The 19,044-nt window shown below is 42.8% G+C and overlaps 1 protein-coding gene across 2 annotated transcripts; it reads left to right on the top strand.

Annotated features, from left to right (window-relative positions):
• The first annotated feature begins 5,375 nt into the window (after window positions 1-5,375).
• On the top strand, window positions 5,376-18,956 carry MYOT (myotilin). Of its 2 annotated transcripts, XM_062587297.1 has the most exons (10): window positions 5,376-5,491; window positions 7,217-7,819; window positions 9,892-10,042; window positions 12,425-12,526; window positions 14,568-14,617; window positions 15,187-15,319; window positions 16,431-16,638; window positions 17,108-17,273; window positions 17,802-17,935; window positions 18,358-18,956. In XM_062587297.1, the coding sequence occupies exons 2-10, from the start codon at window positions 7,383-7,385 to the stop codon at window positions 18,528-18,530; spliced, it is 1,554 nt and encodes a 517-aa protein (XP_062443281.1). In that variant the 5' UTR covers window positions 5,376-5,491; window positions 7,217-7,382; the 3' UTR covers window positions 18,531-18,956. The 2 variants fall into 2 exon arrangements, with proteins under 2 accessions (XP_062443281.1, XP_062443282.1); XM_062587298.1 differs by lacking the exon at window positions 7,217-7,819.
• The last annotated feature ends 88 nt before the right edge of the window (window positions 18,957-19,044 follow it).

Raw genomic sequence — 19,044 nt, 5'->3', positions numbered from 1 at the left:
GGTGAGGCTGTCATTCCCTCGCACAAAGGCTCTCCTCCCTGAGCTTTGCCCCTTCACCCTGCAGCTTAGCCCAACACGCTGTCGGGATGGACACCTTGTTCATCACAACACACAACTTGCCTGGCTTGTGCTCAAAGCCTGCTGCAAAAATGAAATGACTGATTTGTGCACAATCCCCTTCCCAGGAGCAAAAGAGCTGGAAAGCTTCCCGGGTGCTGCGCCGGTGCCAGCCACCATGAAGAAGCTCACCTTCCCTAGAAGGAACCAGACTGCCAACATGGAGCGAGACATGACTGACCAGCCACCCTACGGCACCCAGCCAGAGACCCCAGGGTTAGGCCAGCGAGCAGGATCCACTAACTTCAGCCAGACAAACTCTGAGACCGAAACCGAAGATTTTCCTGGCGTTTATGAGAACTCTCCTCAGGCTTCACCTCTGCGGTAAGGCAAAGGGGAAAATCACAACTCAAGGGTGGCTTTAAATAATAGAGGATGAGCCTTCCAGCAACCCCAGGGACACAACCACAAAGTTCCTGTGCCCCATACCTGATGCAAACACCCATGTGCATCAGCCTGAGCTGTTTGCCTAAATGTCACAGGAACTTGTAACACCAGCCTAGCTACAGAACAGCACAGGCTCAATCTGACAAAGCACCTATCTAAAGGCTCAGGTAAGTGCCTAGCGGTGTTTTCAGAAGCACCTATCTGTAAGTAGCTTTAAAAGCGCAGCCACAAATAGTCAGCCACCGGAAACCCTCCAACTCCACAGTGGAGCACAAGACAACACAACATCCGGGAAAATTCAAGTCACAGTTCTGTTGCCACCAACTTCCTCCATAGCTTTGCCTGAATCCCATCACCTCATATTTCAGTTTCCTATTCTATGAAACAGCAATAAAACTCAGGATCCTGAAAGTGTGGCACATTTAGATTGCACCTGTAAAGCACCCTGTGGAGGAAAAGCACGGAACGGGTGATCCCACCAGACACCATGAGAGGTGTCTCTTGGCATGGTAGGGCCCTGTTCAGCAGATGGCAATTTTCCTTAAGAATACAGTATCACCTCTCACAATAGGACTCAATCCAATTTCTGCCCCCAATGTAACTCTCAAGCAGCTATTTACTTACTGCATTGCTATTTAGCTAGTTTAATTATACCAGAGAAATAAAACAAGTCATAGTTCACATGCTTTCTTAGCAATTGCACCCCAGATTTTTGCAGTGTTTTTCAGGAGTTTATTGGCACGATGAAGATCGCAGACAGTGGCAGTGAAGGGGCCCTGGGGGATTCAAGCCCAGCGCCATATTTCTCCCATACTTTTTGTGACAGGAAAAGCTGTAAGGCAGACGTGCAGATCCTCGCTAAGCTGGATGCCAGTGGCACATTACAGCGATACTATTACAATATAATGTTGTCCTTGGTAAATGGTTGCCTGGGACAGAAAGTGGTCCATGTGTTATAGTTTTTTTTTTTTTTTTTAGACGTGCTCAGCCACTTTCATTAAACCAGTTATTTTAACAATTCTGAACATCCTCCTCCAAATTCAGCACATGAGAGGTCATATTTCAACAAGGATTTCTCTGTGCACAGGAGACTTTTATTGAAGAGTTGACTGAAAACAGAGTTTACTTCCATACGCTTCAGATCTCTCCAAGGAGGCTGTCAGTTTAGCTCCAAGCCCTTCCACGAAATCCAGGAAGGCCTGTGCCAGGAAGAGCAGCCAGGACCCTACACAGAACCCACTGCACAGTCAAAGCCCTGGTTGAAGCTAGCTTGTTGACTCCTGGCCATAAACATGACTGGTACGGACCAAAGGACATGGCAGTCCCGTAGAGCTGCAGTGGGCTTGCTTGTAACCCGCGACGAAGCTGCACACGTACTGTCATCTTCAAATATCCCAAGCCCAGCGTGCGAATACTGCACTGTATTCAAGTAAACTCATGCTCAGCTACCGCAGTAGAGATCTAGCTGAATTTGCAGGCAAGTACCTAGCGCAAATCAGCACCGTATTGCTTGTTGTCTTCACACGTGGCCTATTTCAAACAAGGCAGGCTCTTAACTTTCTGATGACCAGAAACGAAAGTTTGTTGTACAGTCTCTGGTATAATTACCTCCCGGAAGGAATGGAGACAGTAGGATGCATTTTCTAGCTGTATTTGTAGAAGAGGACTGTTTTTTCCATCCTCTCTCCAGATCTATTGGAGGCCACAAGAAGCCTGCACTTCAGCCTTTCTGCAAAGCAACATGCAAGGAGGCTTCTTTCTTGCAGATACTTGCTGCTGAGTTTATTGCTGCAGTAGTATCAGAGATGTGTTTCGGTGTTTATTTTTAAAGTTCTGGTTGGTTTGATATGCAGTATCTGATATCCTACATGAAAGGATAAAATGAGCTATGTAATAGCTTCTAAAAATCAGGTCTATACAAAAATGTTAACTAGCATAGAGTGCTTTTGATTGACAGTGATGCTGAACCAGATTTTGGAAGGTATTTATAGGCCTCAAGGTAAAGAGAGAAAATTATTAAAGTTTCTAGAAATATCCACCTCTGAGCATTTAGGTATTCTTAAAAAACACAACCTTGTTATCATGTGCTTTGAAATATCATTATGAATGGGACTTAACACTGTAAATGCTGCTGTTAATTCAAATTAAGAAAAGGGCATGCCAGTATTTGCAAGGTCAGATCTCCACTGGTGAGCTGTACAGTAATTGTCTTATTAAACACATTTAATTCCATAACTCTGATCACGTAGCCCATGTACCTGAAACCATACTACTGAGACAAAAAGAAATAACAAGCAAAGAACACAATGATAGAACAAAGCTATTACTGGGAACAACTATAAAGTGAATGAAGTCCTTGTACTCATACTTCTCCAAATTATTGCTTAGCAATGGTCTGTCTACAAAAGCTACAAAATGCAATTCTAGAAGACTGCCATTTGCAGATATTCCTTTTTGAGCCCATTATACCTGCAGCTTACTATTTCCTTCTACCTTAAAAAAAAAAAAGGCAGAAAAAGCAGCCCATGCTAGACTCTATGCTGATTATTAACTTTTATTAAAGTAACTTAATCCAGGCAAAAGGGGAGGCTTCAGGCACTAAGTTTACCGCCAGATCTTTTTAGACAGATTGAAGATTATTTAAGAAATAAATAAAGGATTCTTTAGCCTTTTCTAGCCATTTGTTGCTATATGATTCAGGCAAAGAGGAGAACCTGATCAGATGCATCACTCACAGAAAGGAGACTGAAGCATTACAGAAAAGCTAAGCTCTAACACTTCACAGTGCTGGCCAGAGTACTGTTAAGTTACCCTAACACAAGCTGTGAGATTTATTCCTCCACCTCTATCAGCTGAGCTTCTAGCTCTTCCAATTTTTTTCCTACCTTTTGGATCACATTTTCCCATTCCTTGCCTTTCACGCGCATAGTCCTAGTTGTGTCCAGCCTTTTAAACATACAAAGCTGTCCTTAAACTGATACCTTGCAGCCACCTTCAGCTCTGCAGCAAGCCTGCTGCACCTTCATTAAAGTCCATGGGAAGCCCATGAGCCCAGCACAGAACCTGACCTTTAGTGTGCTCACAGCCTCCTGCAGCACAAAGCAGCCTGCTACAGTTACCCTCACTTATTTTTCATTTAGCATGCAACACTCCTTGTGAATTATTGCAGCATTTTCTGCTTAAAGAACAACAAACAACCCCTCCAGAAAGCTAAGGTCAGGCTTCCTCCCCTCCTCCAGCCTCCACTGCAAGCAATTAAATAAATTAGCATTCAGTTAAGGCCTGCTATGTAGAATTAGTTCACAAACACGGGGCTGATGTTTAAATGCAAGCGTTAAATGCAGATTAACTATTAAAGACAGCTGTGCAGATAGACTCAATACAGTCAAGGAAGAGAAGAATCCTAAAGGCCCCACATGGTCAGAGCTGCTCTACTCACAGGGCTGGGGGGTTTTTAAGCAATGGTATGCATGTTATGCAAGAGACTACAAAGTACAATTAAGACACTTAAAACAGTATAATGATCAATTCAGACATAAATTAAGTCCTTAAGTCTTTAATAAAAGGGCTACAAATCACTTAAGCCAACACTATCTTTTCACCCCCTGGGAAGAACAGCATAGCTAGATCTTTTCATCCAAGTAAGTAGGTATAATAATATTTTACTATCAAGTACAGTCTTTTGCATGTGTTATTCCATTTTTGACTCCGGTGCTTCAAACATTTACATGCCTGTTTAATTTTACCCCCATGAGTAACGCCACTGATTTTGATTGTGCACATTACAGTAATACAGTAAAACGCAGGAGCAGGGCAACCTGGCCAAGGGTACCAACAGAGATGGCTGCAGGATGAAGGCTTAAGTGTGTTGCTGATTAATTATTTAAATGACATTTATATCTCACTTTCACATGCCTGTTGCCTTTAAGCAGGTAGCCTTGAAAGCAAGTCCACATTTTCTCACTGCAGATGCAATTAGCTACAGCCAGTTATGGTGAATGAAGAAAGAAGGAATTTCCCAAGATGCTTAACAGAGGAGTTAGCCAACAGTGCATTTCAGCATGTGCAACAGGCCTTCAGTGCTGTTCCTGACAGAGAGGTGGCCAGGGGTGGTGAGAACCATGCCTAGTGCTCAGGGCCAGGGGTGGCTGGAGCTGTGGCCTCAGAAGCCACTACCCCATCTTGGGGGCTGGCAGTCACTACCCACCTTGGCAGTGCTGGGTCCTCACCATGCCAGGACATCGCCACTGCTCGGCCCAGCCAGGAAGGCAGCAAGCGCCCCATCAGCGATAGCAGGCCAGGTCTCCTTGCCCTCTAAGGGCTTCAGCCTCAAACCCAAAGTGGGCAAGGGAATGGGCCAAAATTGCATGATCTCAGAAAACAAATCCTCACCTGCAGACTGCGTATTAAACAGTCCCAAATAAACTGCGCTGGTGAGCTATAAACCCCCTGGGTTGAGGCCAGGGGCATCAGAAACCCCTGAAGCCACCAAACTATCATCCTTTCTGCAGCTGGGATGATACGAGGTCTCTTGCCACAGCCAGCCAGCATGGCCCGACACCAGGCACCTGTCCCAGCCTTGCTCCCCACCAGGAAGGTCCAGCTACACCTCCAGAGCCTGTGGTGCACCCTGATAGAGCTCTGCTCCTCCTCAGCTCTTGCAGCTGGAAGGCTATGGGAGGAGCAGGATTTATATCTCCGGCACTACCTGATCTGCTGACCATGGGCACCTGTGAAAAAAAAGAGGCTCTGGCCTTTAAATGAAGTAGCAGTGGGAGAGTGGGGAGTGGTGGAGACTTTTATTCTGACACTGGTGTAGGTAGGAGGACAGGCAGGCAGGTCCAGCGGCTGTCATTAGCTGGCAGCATGTTAAAGCCTCTGGTCTTATAATGCTACGCAGAGGGCTACTATGACAGTCTGTGTCACTGAATGACGGCCTCTTCCCAAAATACAAGTTAAAGCCCAGGTGACAACTTCTAGGCTGTAGGTAAGGTGCTTTGGGATTTTTGTTTTTATGTTACTTTTTATTTCATATCTAGCTAGCAAGCTGGCATTGCAATGCACTGGATAATGCTGAGCTGAAAATGTACCTTTAAGGTACTGCGCTGTTAAATGTAGCGTAGAAGACAAAGAAGAAAATTGGTGATTTGTTTGTTTTTTAAGTGTTTCTACTATTGTATATGCTTTTTATCTTACAAAGTCAGAAATCTAGGGCTTTTTTTTTTCTAAGTCAAGGTGGGATGGCTTGAGGAAAGTGTAAGTGATCCCTTGCTGTGATGAGTGTATCTGTGTGATGTGGGGCAGTGGGTTTATCTGGTATCTTGGTTAACTGCAGTTTTCTAGAAAACAAAGTAAGGGATGGCTTTTCCTATGTAGGCTGTAGAAAAAATGAATGAATCTGTATATAGTCAGGGATATAAAAAAAGGTATAAAAACAATATTCAAGCAGTTTTCTGCAGCAGTGAATGAGAAATAGTTTGGACATGCTCCAAAAATTTGAGCTGGCTTCAAATTCCAGAGCATAACAAAGAGAAAGTTAGGGAGTTTTTACTAGAAAACTTTGCTTACTTACATTTAATTTTTAGCTAATACTGATAAATACCTTTAGGAAATGAAAGCTTTCAATCTTTAAAACAAGAGCAATGCCTTCAGCTGATCCCCCAAGGGAATTTATGACCTCCTGGAACCCTCCTTTGGGCTCTCCGATGAAAGGAATACAATATACTGGGTATATATAGCAGCGAAACAGCTGATCTCAGTGGGACAAGATTACAATTTTTTCCAGCACATGTAACTGGGTAGATTTATATTCTCATTTATATTAGTAGCTTTTCACTTATTTTGGCAGAGGGCTATTTATTTATGCCAGAGCTGAAGTTTGTCAGTTTTTAACAAACCTACTCAGATCTCTTTAATCAAACTTTCGTCTTCCATAAACTGATGGGAAGCCCAACTTGGATATCACTGACCTGCAAAATACATGCAGTCCCTCCAAGCAGCTCTGCTCGCACTATTTCATCCCGCAGCTGTATCATTCTGGCTATTACTAGCTATAACAACAAATCACTTCAAATGGAGAAGCACGGTCCTTGGCATTCCAACTCCTAATCTCAATTGGATATGAAAAAAGCTCTGAATTCAAAAACTATTACAGAAGAAATTGAGATACTTGGTTTCAAATATTTAGCTTGAGGTTTAAGAAAATAGAACATGTATCATGCTTCCCTAGTGTAGTGAATTTCCTGGCAAAAATAGTGAGTTCTGCACATAATAGTACATTTAGTATTTTGAGAGGGTACAAAACTGGAGGCTCCAAAGACCTTTAATTAGGATGGTATGTGGCAAATTACCTGGTTTAGCTCTACTATCTAAGATTGTCTGTAGACATTGACAGGCGATGGGTTGTCACAATAAACCAACTGCTATTTCTTGTAGAATTTACTGGGCTCTTCTAGATAAGATAGCATTGGAGAATACTGCAGCTGGGTGCGACAGAGTGCATGACTTATTACTGTAATGAGAAATATTCACACAGTTCTGGAATAGTTCTAACCAATTCTTCTAATCAATCCTGAAACTCTTTATTTTAAGCTTAAGGCTTAATTGTCTGAACTTCATGCTCTTTGGACTGATAATGACTGCTCACAAAATAGTATTTTTGCAATTCAAATTGTGCCATACAATTTATTTTATCTGTATTGTCTTCCTTAAGGGAAAATCCACACCAAGACAGCCTCTATTCTGCAAGGCAAGGGTTCCACTCTATCCAGGAGCCCAGCCAGGAAAGCTTTTGTAGCCTACCATCTAATATTTACCAGCCACCTATCCAAAGCCAGTTGTCACCAACAAAAACCCAGGACAGTCGTGAAACCTCTCCTATGAGTGTCTGTAATTTCCCATCTGTTTCCTCTATGTACCAACCAACCATGTTTAACTACGAACGGCCAAAACACTTTATCCAGGCTAAGAATATGTGTCAAGGGCAACAGCAGCCTCCAGGACCCGCAGCTTCTACAGAGTCAAGCAGACCAATCAAACAGTCCTCCATCCTAATACAACCTCGTAACCCTAGTGGGCAGAAATTTTCTTCCTCTTCATCGCTGAGCTCTTCAATCACGCTCTCCTCGCCTTCCTGTAGTGCCCCCAAGGAATCCACATATCCCGTCACACCTGCATCTGCGCAGTCTCCTGCTAGCTCATCATCTGGGCACCGGCTTATATCCATGCCTAACCAACCCCCTGCAGCATTCCTGTGCTCAGTGTTACCCTCGCAGCCTGAATATAACAGCCAAGCTCCTTCTCCTATGGATCCTCAGTAAGTACCTACAGGCTTCTAACTTCCCCTTGCTTTGAACTAGTTTTGGCTGACTTGGCCTCTCCTGTGCACTGACCAACCCAAATCCAAATGTCCAGGGGAATGCTGGCTTTGCTGAGGCCAATGGCACAATTCCCTTTGACTTCTGAGGTCCAAGGCAGGACTTTGCATGAATAAAATGAATGAGTTTAGGAGGCTGAATGCTCGCTTGGTGTCTGTGTGGAACAGAGGACTATAAATTGGAAATTAAACTACACAGCATCTGTGTAACTGGCTGCTGTGCATCTCCTTGGGTTGCTTTGAGCAGTTCAACTTGATTTGATGAAAACTGCTTGTGTAAAGGGTATCTAGAGCAGAAGATGGGCATCCATCTCAAATGAATTTCTGTCAGCAAACATGGCTTATATGTGGAAAATATTTTTTATCCAATATAAGCACCATTAAGATTCCTAGCAAGTCTCAGCAGTATTTCCAAGCTCCACATCACAATAGGCCTCAACTTATTTACAACAGAGTTTTCATTAATCACAGTTTCTAACAAGAAGGCAGTCACTTGAAATTTTTTATCCCTTCACATCAAAGACCAAATTCTTTCCTGGATATGTATTATATCATTTTGTGTTTGGGCTACAATCCAAATACCTCTCAAGGTCAGTGAGATCCCAAAGGGAGCTAGGTCTTGCCTTCTTACCACCTTCTATTCCTGCCAATGTTAGCTGGAGGTCCTGGGGGAAAATCAGGGCAGGGAACATTCAACTGGAGATACTAGAAAGGTGATGAGGGTAGGGGTGTTTCCTGCTGACTTGGATATAAACTTTGGCTTAAATGTCATTTTGTATTCAAGAAATCTGAATGTAATACTAAGTGGGCTAGCTGTGACAGAGTTATGTTTCTTAAAAGTACTGCTAATAAGGCAGGACAGTATATATGGGTTAGGTATGCATCTGGAGTAACCACCGGGTTTTGTGTGTGTAACATATGTAGGGCTGTTTGTTTTCATAGCAAAGGGCTTTGGTGCCTCACTATGCCTTTCACATAAGCCTCTCTGAATAACTAAATGCAACATCCTGTGAGTCAAGGATTTTTCTAATTATTTTACAAATGGGCAAACAGGAACCTGACACTTAACTTGTTGGCCGGGAGCAAGTTTTAAGTCCAACCAGTGCTGAGGATACATACCAGCATTATAGTGCTTCCGCCCTATTCTCATCAGCAGAACAAACTCCCATGCTACAGAAGGAAGAAGATTTAGGACAGAAATAACTGCCTGATACAACCACAGTGTACAAGGCCTGACTGCATTTAAAGGATTAGGTTAAATATTGTCAGCAGAGCGCTGTGACCTCTGGTAGACTTTCACAATCTGTTTCGAGGGACGTTCCTCTTTCCCTAACAGCTTTCAGAATCAAGTCTATATCACTTAACTTGTTACCACAGTCAAGACTTCATTGTGTCCCTTGATTATGGATTACAGAATTAAGATATACGGGGGGTATGCAGCATAAAGACCCAGCCTAGCTCAGGTAGGCTTGAACATCTGAACACAAATGCTGTATCAAGTAACTTCTGGTGCGTAGAAGAAAAAAACTATAAACAATTTGTTCACACCTAATTAACTAATTTGTGAACCTGCTGTGGTTTTGCAGCACCCAAGGCATTTTTAACAATTGAATTGCAGAGAAATGCAGTTTTTGAGGGAGAACTTGCTCCCTGACAAACTCGCAGGACTTAATGGAGTCAGTGGCTCCTTCAAAACACTGCTAGCCTTAGTGCACACATGAGACCCAGTAGTGGGGCCACAGCAAGATTTAGAGATGCTGCCCACAGTAGGCTACTGTGACAGTGTTGTGGGAGAACCATCAATGACTGGGTTAGACCACGATGCTTCCCCTTAGTTTTTTGATCCCCGGTTATAGCATCTGGCCTACCTATCTCCTAAATGCTTTACAGGTTCATCTGAATCACAGTCTCTAGGTAACAGGTTCACATTTTTGTGTATATTCTGTGAAGCTGTAGTGAACAGCCAAGGAGGCCTACAAGAATAACTTTGTTTTCTCTTCTTGCATGAGTAGTTACTCAAAACCGATGTATAACAAACAAGCCAGCATCAAGTCTATGCAGAAGACATCAGACTACGAGCTTCGAGGAACAAAAGAGGCCCTCATTCAGGACCTGGAAAGGAAACTTCGATGCAAAGACAACCTTCTCCAGAATGGTAACCAGGTAAGGAAAACTCACTGATTAAAGAATTGGTTTGCTCTGACTTTTGTTAGTGCATGCAGGGATTCAGGGACTAGGCTCTAGTGCTCCAGAGACTGGAGCCTTCCAGCTGAACAGGAAGCAAAAGAAAGTACTGGAGCAAGTGGATGGCAGACCATTGCCCAAATGCTCTTACTTAGTACTGAGATAAGGCCCAGTGAGGGTTCTTTCAGCCATTTGTATCTAATTAAAGTGTGTGGGTTTTTTAAAAACAAAACAAAACAAAAAAAACACTCTTCCAGCAGCAATTCCATTTTTGACCTAGGCGTGGTTTCTGAAGGATTTAAATCCAGCTACTTCAGTTCCCAGCATCCCTGTTCGTAGTTATTTTTGCTATTAGAATGCAAATGCCTGTACTGCTGGGGCAGGTTCTGAGCCCAGCTCAGCCATGAGGCTCCTTCCCAGTAAAGGAGCAGCATATTGTTAGGACATGATGAAAGCTGTCCTGAATGCGTAGCTGTAAATCTGTCTGTAGGCAGCTACTGTGGCAGCTGAATGTCTGCATCTTTTGAGACTTCAGAAAGGGTTGCACTGACTCCTGAAAGCAATCTGACGCAGCAGGATGGCTGGGCTGCTATTGCCTTTCCTTCTTATCCTACCCTCTTGGCCAGCACACACTGTTGAAGCTGTTCTTGAAATTATGCAGTCAAATTAATAAAGCTAGGGTGTGGATTAAGGAATCTGTACACCTGGAAAAAAGTAAGTATTTAGAGAGGGGAACAAACTCGAACTCTCTGCTGGGTATCTTGCTGAATATCACATCCACAGACAACTTAAAACCCCAAGATGACTGCCTCAGGGTTCTCCAGATATGCTTTCTCTCTGACTTACAGTGCTAAAGGTTGATAAAGCACCCCTGAGTACTTACAAACTTGGATAAGCACCAATAGTTGGAAACCCATTCTGGCATCACCATATGCAGTAAAACTCTTGTATTTCTCTCTATACAAACAAAAACAAATCAAGGAAAACACATGAGTTTCTACTTTAAAGGCTGTCTGCCATAAGAAGGTCTCATCCGTGGCTAGAGAAAGCAGGTCCCTAATGCAGAAACCATCCTGCTGATTGGAGACAGACCAGTAAAAGCTCAGTGTTTACAGGTTCATCCCTCTTCCCACTGAAGTAGAAAGCAGCTTTGCAGATACCTTCAGTAGGAACAGGCTTGTGGCTATATAATTTCACATATTGAAGGAAAACAAAATACTATGTCAAATCTGAGTTAGTGTGTCCCTAACAGGAATGTCCTATCTGCTTTAACAAAGCTTGCCACTGCAAGCCAGCTTTCCTTCCCATACGAAGCCAGGCTAAAAATAAGGCTTATGCAATCACCATTCTGTGTCCCCTTCCCCTGTCCTCCAACAACGTCTGAATTTGCCGGCCAATCTCAGCACCACTCGATACAGCAGTAATGATCTCAGGGATATTAAGTTCCCACAGGTTTTGCAAAAAAGTCTCTTGCTCTCTTCTAAAGAGAAGTCCCACAAGACTTCCCAGGCCTTTATCTATCAAGGAGCAACGGCATATATGTCCCAGACTCAGGAAAATTCAACTGGAGCTTGTCCTCACTTCACAAACCCAAGATAAACTTGTAGGAAGCAAAGTTTCAGGTCTCTTGGTGCTCACAGGATCAACATGCTCAATCTCTTCTAAAGTAACAGAATTTAAATTTAACTCTCCTCATATTTATCCCCATGCGCTGCATCCATACAATAAGAACCTGATCGTTACATAACTGAAACACATTCCTACATCTTCTCAAGGCAACACACAGCATTTAAGAGAGGAGCTGTAGGGCTGGCATGGACTTCGCTTGTGCTTTCACAGATACAGGCTGCCATTCCTCATTTCTCCTTCTCCCCAGCACACTATACGTTCCCAGCTGGCTGCATTTACCTGTGGTGTGGCTCTTGCCTTTTTGGGGGAGAAGGGGACATTAGCACCCATCAAGCCTCTAGTTTCTGAAGTAAATCCACAGCTGAATGACTTGGAAAGCTTTCTGAGGGCTAACAGAAAGGTACCCTGACTTACTCTGGCTTCTGAGATGATGCCATCAGTTATCCATAAATAATCCTAGTGCAGAAAGAGAAGGCGTGGAAGGCCACAGATGGCATTAAAAAGGCTTTGATGAACAGACAGTTTAATCTTTTATGCATTGCAGCGGTGTATATATTGAGGCTGACTCCAGTAGGCGTCACGGACAGCAAACCCTCTGGAACAGACGTGGGGTTTCTATTCAGCTGCTGCTTTCAATGACAATACCCTGAATTGGGGGCATATTAATGTGCTCTTACAAGATGAACTGAAATAGTAAATGGACTTCTAACTAGACTTCCTCTCTGCTTTAAGCGGTTAACTTATGAAGAAAGAATGGCTCGCAGGCTACTTGGACCAGAAAATGCTGCATCTGTGTTTGAAGCACAGAGTGAAGAAAGTGCGCAGAATGCACAGGTAAACGGGAACCTGTCCCTAGAGCAGTGATTACCTGGCAATTGCATTGCGAGCGGTTGATGCTGCGGTGGGGAGGCAAGGTGGGGTTTCTTTGGTGCCAGTGCGGAAGAGGAATGGGAAGGGGACAGCCTGCACTAGCAGAGCTCCGTAGAGCTGGATTTGGGGGGTTTCTAGGGGGAAGTTTATGCACTCGGTATAGTGGTAGCAGTATTTGCATCCCCTTACTGGGACTGATCTGTAGGAATGACCTCTCCAAGCAGGAATTACAACAGCTGCTACACAGCACATTACACCCTGCCTGCGACAGGCAGGGAGGAGCACAGCGAGGGACACAGGTACACGCTCTCCAGCAGCCTGAGCTCACAGTTGGCCAGGACAGCAGGATTTACACCTGTCACTGTTTAGAGTAAGTGACTGACCATAAGAGGTCAGGACCTTGTAGTGGGTTTGGTTGGGTTTTATCCTTTCCAGGAGACTGCAATCGTTAAGGGAAGACAAAGCAGTTATTTTAGCAACCCGTATGCTGATAGCCAAGGATATATTAGTACTGGCATGTTGAATAACATTTTAATTAGGGACTTGCATCATTCATTGGTTATTCAGAACAGGCCAGTTAAAAGCTTTCTTTGGCGCTTCTTTGGTCAAAGTTAATGGAAATACATCTGTGATGTGGCACTGGATATCTGTGTTACCAAAGAAAACATCCCTATCCTGCTGCATGCATGTAGAGGGAATCAGCAGGCTGTCATACACCTTTCAAAATGCAATTAGCAAAGCTCTCTTCAATGCAAGACATGCTTAAGATCACAGCAAGGGAGGAAAGCATAGTCTAAGTTGTAACGAAACTGTTTCCCCCCACCACTGGCCTGATGTCAATAGCAGGCAAGCAGGGAACACTATAGATGTCAGAGAGCAAGAGAGTCCTCATCTTTCCCAGAGAACATGGAAATGTTCAGCCAAAACAGGATGACTGACACCTTTTCAGGGATGTGCAATACTCCATAAAGAGTGGAAGGAGAGACTGGCTTATGTTTAGGAGATCTTATTTGCATTGTTCAGTCTTATTCTAAAATATTACTGCCAGTGACTCATTTAGCCTTCTCATTCCTCAGTCACTTACAGTACAGTCAGTCTGTATAACAGAGCACTAGAATTACCATCAGCAACTTCATCCCTACAGCATCGTTTCACAAGGCAAAGAAGCAATTACACAATACTTGTGTTAACCAGCAGATACAAGCAATTGCCTTTGAAACTCCACTTTGAGCTCAGTCTAGCAAAACATGAATTGAAGACTGCTTCTGTGCTTGAAGTTTAAACCCAGGCTTAAGTGTTCCACAGGTCTGGGCTACAGAGCACAGAACTAAGCATCATAATGGCTTAATGTAAATACCCTAGAAATTTCCATGCAGCATTTCCTCCCTCTGATTCCACTGCTAAAATGAGTCCCTGGTAATAAACTCTACTGGTACTCTCCAAACATCCAAGTTCCTAGCAGGGTTCAACCTGGGTACTTCAGAAGATCTACTCATGTCATTGTGGAGTTGTCAGTAAGCTTAGCTGGGATTGTGATCTAGGAAGAAAACTATTTTCCAGTTCAACATGTGTTCATTGCTCCTGGTACCATATTTAAGTGGGCACAATACAGTGTTCTTGCCAGTGATTCCACTTCTATTCCTGCTGTAGGGAAGGACACTCCGAACTTAGCTCTCATTTTAGATACAGCCAGTAAAACTATTCCCCTCTAACAAAGGTTACTGGTTTGCCAAAAGCCTTGTTTGCCAAAGGCAACTACTGCACCTATCACCTGTGCAGAGTGATGAGAAGCTGTCCCATGCTATTAATAGTACTCATTACTGGCCAAAAATCTAGGATGAAAACCAAGCATATTAGCTCCCAATGCAAATGTCTTCACACCTTGTCCCAATGGCTTCTGAAGCATTCAGTTTGCTTTTAAGCAGCACTTAAAATGGTTTTCCATTCAGTTTATACTTAATCTTTCTCTGTAAGCTAACTCATCTTTCCTCTTTCTCTTTCCAAGCACCAGAATGCAGAAAACATCAGGTTGCAGGTTCCTACAACACACGTAAGGTAATGCATAAACTTGCACTGAGCTGCTCTTGAAGGCTTTATTTAAATGTTTCCAGACAGTATTAGTTTTTTATTCATTTTTCTAAAATGAATTACTGACTTTTCAGCTAAAATGCTACCATTTGTGTGTGGTTCATGATGACTGATTTTAATCCAGTCAGTTTTAAGCATAATGTTAAAGTTGTAAAGACTCCATATACCCAGGGCAAATACTCTACCTATTCTAGATAATGTACCTCTGCTGAAAGCAAGTTCTAACAATGCAAAGAGTAACTACAGACCTTAGACCATGATGAAACATAGCTTACATTAGCCTAATATCCCAAGGAATTTGTGAGAATTAAGATCAATTTTTATATGTGATATACCTATGTTGAATCAAATAACTTAAGCAATATAAACGGTTGATCAAAATTCATGCCTAACCTAATAGCTGAAAAACAAAACAGAATTGTACTGCTGGATGCTTAGGACTGCTAAGGTATTCTGGCTGCAATTAGTATTTCAATGTGACTTGTGCTATGGTAACTTTTCCACAACTAATGCAGCTGGTACTGCGTGCTTTTCAGGAGCAGACCATCATCAAGAGGAGATGAACATGGACATGACGCAATCCAGGAAAAATTTTTTCAGCCACGTTTTACACAAGTGCCTGAAGATGTAATTATTGAGGAGGGGCGATTCTGCAGACTCGACTTCAAAGTAATGCCAGTCTTTCACTTTCAGTCCCACTAACTTTGTGGTGTGTGCAGCATACAGGTCTCTGTGCTGCAATGCATATGCGTTTTAATAAGTCAGAGCACTAACAGCCTAACAGTAGCCAGTGCAGGGTTTCTCTAGGCCATGTGAACCAACAGAAAGCAGATTAATTTCTCAACATTTTTCCCTTGGAAAATATTAAGTGGGATTGGATGCATAAGAGTCCATACTCTTAAAGCTAAGTAGTGGTTAATAGGTACCACCACAAAAGACATTCTTCATTGGGAAGAATGAGTATCAAGGCCCTGCTTCAGCAAAGCATTTAGGCAGATGGCTTTGTGCTTTGCGCTGAGGCTCCCACTGACTGCAATGGAATGGAGCCACATGTCCCGTGAGGCCTGCTGAGGACTGCTGCCTTTGAGTCCTCTGAGGCTGTAGGTCTGCTCTTGCTGCAGCAGACAACCTTGTAAGGAAATGCCCCAGCTGCAAACGAAACACCTGAATGGCCTGAAAACTGCAGGACAACTGTACCAATTTTAGGGTAAAAGACAGAACCTAGGTCTTGCACACATGCAACTTTATTGCAAAGGCTGTTTGCTGGAAATGACTGTGGTTTGCTTTGTTCCTAGTCACATTTGAGGTGACTTCCAAGCCCTTTTTTTCATACAAATACTTGCCTGCCTTTGGCACAATCGTTAGTCATTTTGCTGCAAGCTGCCTAACTTCTGAATGTATTGACAATACGAATGTCTACAGCATTCAGTTTATTTACACATTATCAAAACAAAATGGACGGTGATGATTTTTACTGCTGATAATGTTAGCTCTGAGAGATTAATTCAAAACTAGCCAGCAGGATGGGAATGGCAGAGGTCTGCAAGAACAGCATGCGCTGTCTTGTAGCTAAAGCTCATCTCTCTGGCTTGTCTGGAGCACTCCATGAGCCTTCCTCTTTGCACAGCATCACATAAATATTTAAAAACTAGGCAAGACTGCAAATTTCTGCAGTTGGGGTGTGATTCGATCATCAAATGCTTCAGATTCCCTATAGCACTGAAGGCTTCATGTTATGTTAAGGCTTGTTAACTCTTCACTTCTTTCCTCTCCTTTACAGGTTAGTGGGCTGCCAACTCCAGATGTGATGTGGTATCTGAATGGAAGGATGGTTCATCAAGATCAGTTCCATAAAATGATTGTGTCAGAAAAAGGATTCCACTCATTTATTTTTGAAGCAGTCAAATCATCTGATGCAGGGACATATGAATGTGTGGCTGTCAACCGTGCAGGGGAAGCTTCTTTCACAGTAAAAGTGGAAGTAATTGGTAAGACATAGAGCACTAATAATCAACCGGCAAGCCATGGAAAGTGTCTGTAGTCTAATGCCTTTCTCTGTGTTCGGGACATTAAAACAATTGGGAAGCACAGGTGGATCTCTATATTCAGGCTCAAATTATAACAAATGTTTTACCTTTTCCAAGACTATTTTAATACATAGTTTTGGGACTCTATATTTTTTCAAAGCACTTATATTGGGATATCTAGGCATCCTGTCCAGAATTAGGGAGTTGCTCAAATATCACAGTATTGATGGGAGATGTTGATCAATACTCTTGCTAAAGTGGAATTTGTGCCAGCTGTATCCTCCTGCTCACAGGAACTGCCAATAGGCTACAAAGTTACTTTGAGACATGCACCCTCCTGAATTTAGCCTTCTAAAAGCTTATAAACAAAGCCTGCTATTGACGTTCAATACTTACTATAACTCCTGCTCATCTTTCCTCTTCAATTTAGCAAAAGAACATCATACTCCTCCAACTTTCATCTTCAAACCACAAAGCAAAAAAGTTTTTGAAGGAGATACAGCCAGACTCGAATGCCAGATCTCTGCTATCCCAACACCTCGGATTTACTGGAAAAGAAACAATGAAATGGTACAATATAATACAGACCGAATAAGGTATCCTACTAATGAGTTGGCCATTGGCGTGTTAGAAAACGATAATCAATGTTTAAGTCAAATCTGAATGAGCGGGTTTCTAAAAGCAGCAGCCTCCAGCTAGATATGCCTCTCATTTACTACACGTGATAAACAGGCCCATGTGTTGGACAGATGCAATGCTCAGAGTCCCATCTGAGAGCACAGAAAGAAAAAACTGTGACCAGATGTCACTCTGAAGACTAGCAGCAGTCACAGTGCTCATGGGGAAGCAAGGACTAAAACCTGCAATGTATTCATTGTGCTTTGAGGCAGCGTAGGCTATGAGAGGGCCTCGATGCCACCTGAACACTACCACAGTGTGACTGAGTGGTATTCTCACAACACAGCAATGCAGTGTTGATGCCTAAACAATTTGCAGCGCCCTGCAAAATTTGTTCTAGGGCTTTCTCAACTCCTCAGCATATAGGCTGCCTCTCTAACTTCAGTGTCTTTGTCTTCTCTCCTTCCCCCTCCAAGCATTTACACATAAACCCTTTAATTTTGCAGCTTGTTGCATGACAATACTGGAAGGATTTGCCTCCTGATTCATAATGCAAACAAGCAAGACGCTGGTTGGTATACAGTATCTGCTGTTAATGGAGCAGGTGTGGCCACATGCCATGCCAGACTGGAGGTTGCAAGTAAGTACCACATCACGGTACCATCAGACTACAACTCAAGCAGCCACTTGCCTCTGTATTCAGAACAGACCCTCAAGATTCGCCTTGTAAAGCTAACTCCTGGGTGGATTTCTTTCCCGAGATACTGACATAGACAAAAAGATACTCCATTTGTGTAGTGCCCAGATACTGTGTAACGCATCCTTTGTATGTTGTCTGTCTGCATCTGCTGTCTGCACTATTTGAAGATTATAGTTTGCTTGATACCAAGAAGTAGGATGAATGATGGTCTTTCCCATCAGCTTCCAGTGCCTGGGATATGGGCTTATCTGTTAAATTTGTTCTAAGGGTTTGCTGTTTTACATTGCAGATAAAAAGCAATTGGGTTACTATATCACGGGTGCCTGGGAAAACACTGAAAGAGGCTTTTCTCTCTCTTCTAGCGCATGCAAAAAAGCCAGTTCCAGCCCCTAAGCAGTTACGTGTTCGACCAACTTTCAGCAAGTATTTGGCACTCAATGGTAGAGGACTGGATGTGAAACAAGCTTTCTCACCAGAAGGAGAGTTTCAACGTTTGGCTGAGCAGTCTGGACTGTATGAAAGTGATGAACTTTAACTGGAAATGAAGAAAGAAAATTCACTTGCACCTATAAGAGACACTTAAAACATAGATGCAGTTAAATGGTGATTGCTCTAACTAGCAAAATACCTATCTATATATTTTTACTTTGACTCTTGCACATTCTGCTGTTCCAATTTTACCACGTTAGATTTTATTTATATGGGGTGGTGAATGTAACCATTTACTGAGTATTATATTTTAACCATACAGCCCAAGAAAGCAGGGCAATTAGTTTTTACAAGTGTAGGTGGTTTTAGTTACACCTGTGCTTGATTACATGCTAAAGTAGATGATTGGTTTGTACTGCTTCTCTAATATCACTCTTGATAATATCAGAACTCTGTGCTGCCTGAATACTATAAACCAAATAGATTAGAGTGTTTTTATGAGAATTTGTCAAAGACAAATAAAATTTTAAGTATCCAACACAGGCTGTGGTCACTCCTTATTTTGTTCAAATTAGTAGCTGGTTTTAGCATCTGCTGGCAGCTGGAAAAGTTGGATTCTC

Source organism: Rhea pennata, chromosome 14 (assembly GCF_028389875.1).
Source record: "Rhea pennata isolate bPtePen1 chromosome 14, bPtePen1.pri, whole genome shotgun sequence".
NCBI classification, from domain to species: domain Eukaryota; kingdom Metazoa; phylum Chordata; class Aves; order Rheiformes; family Rheidae; genus Rhea; species Rhea pennata.
This window is presented reverse-complemented; position numbering and strand designations above follow the sequence as displayed.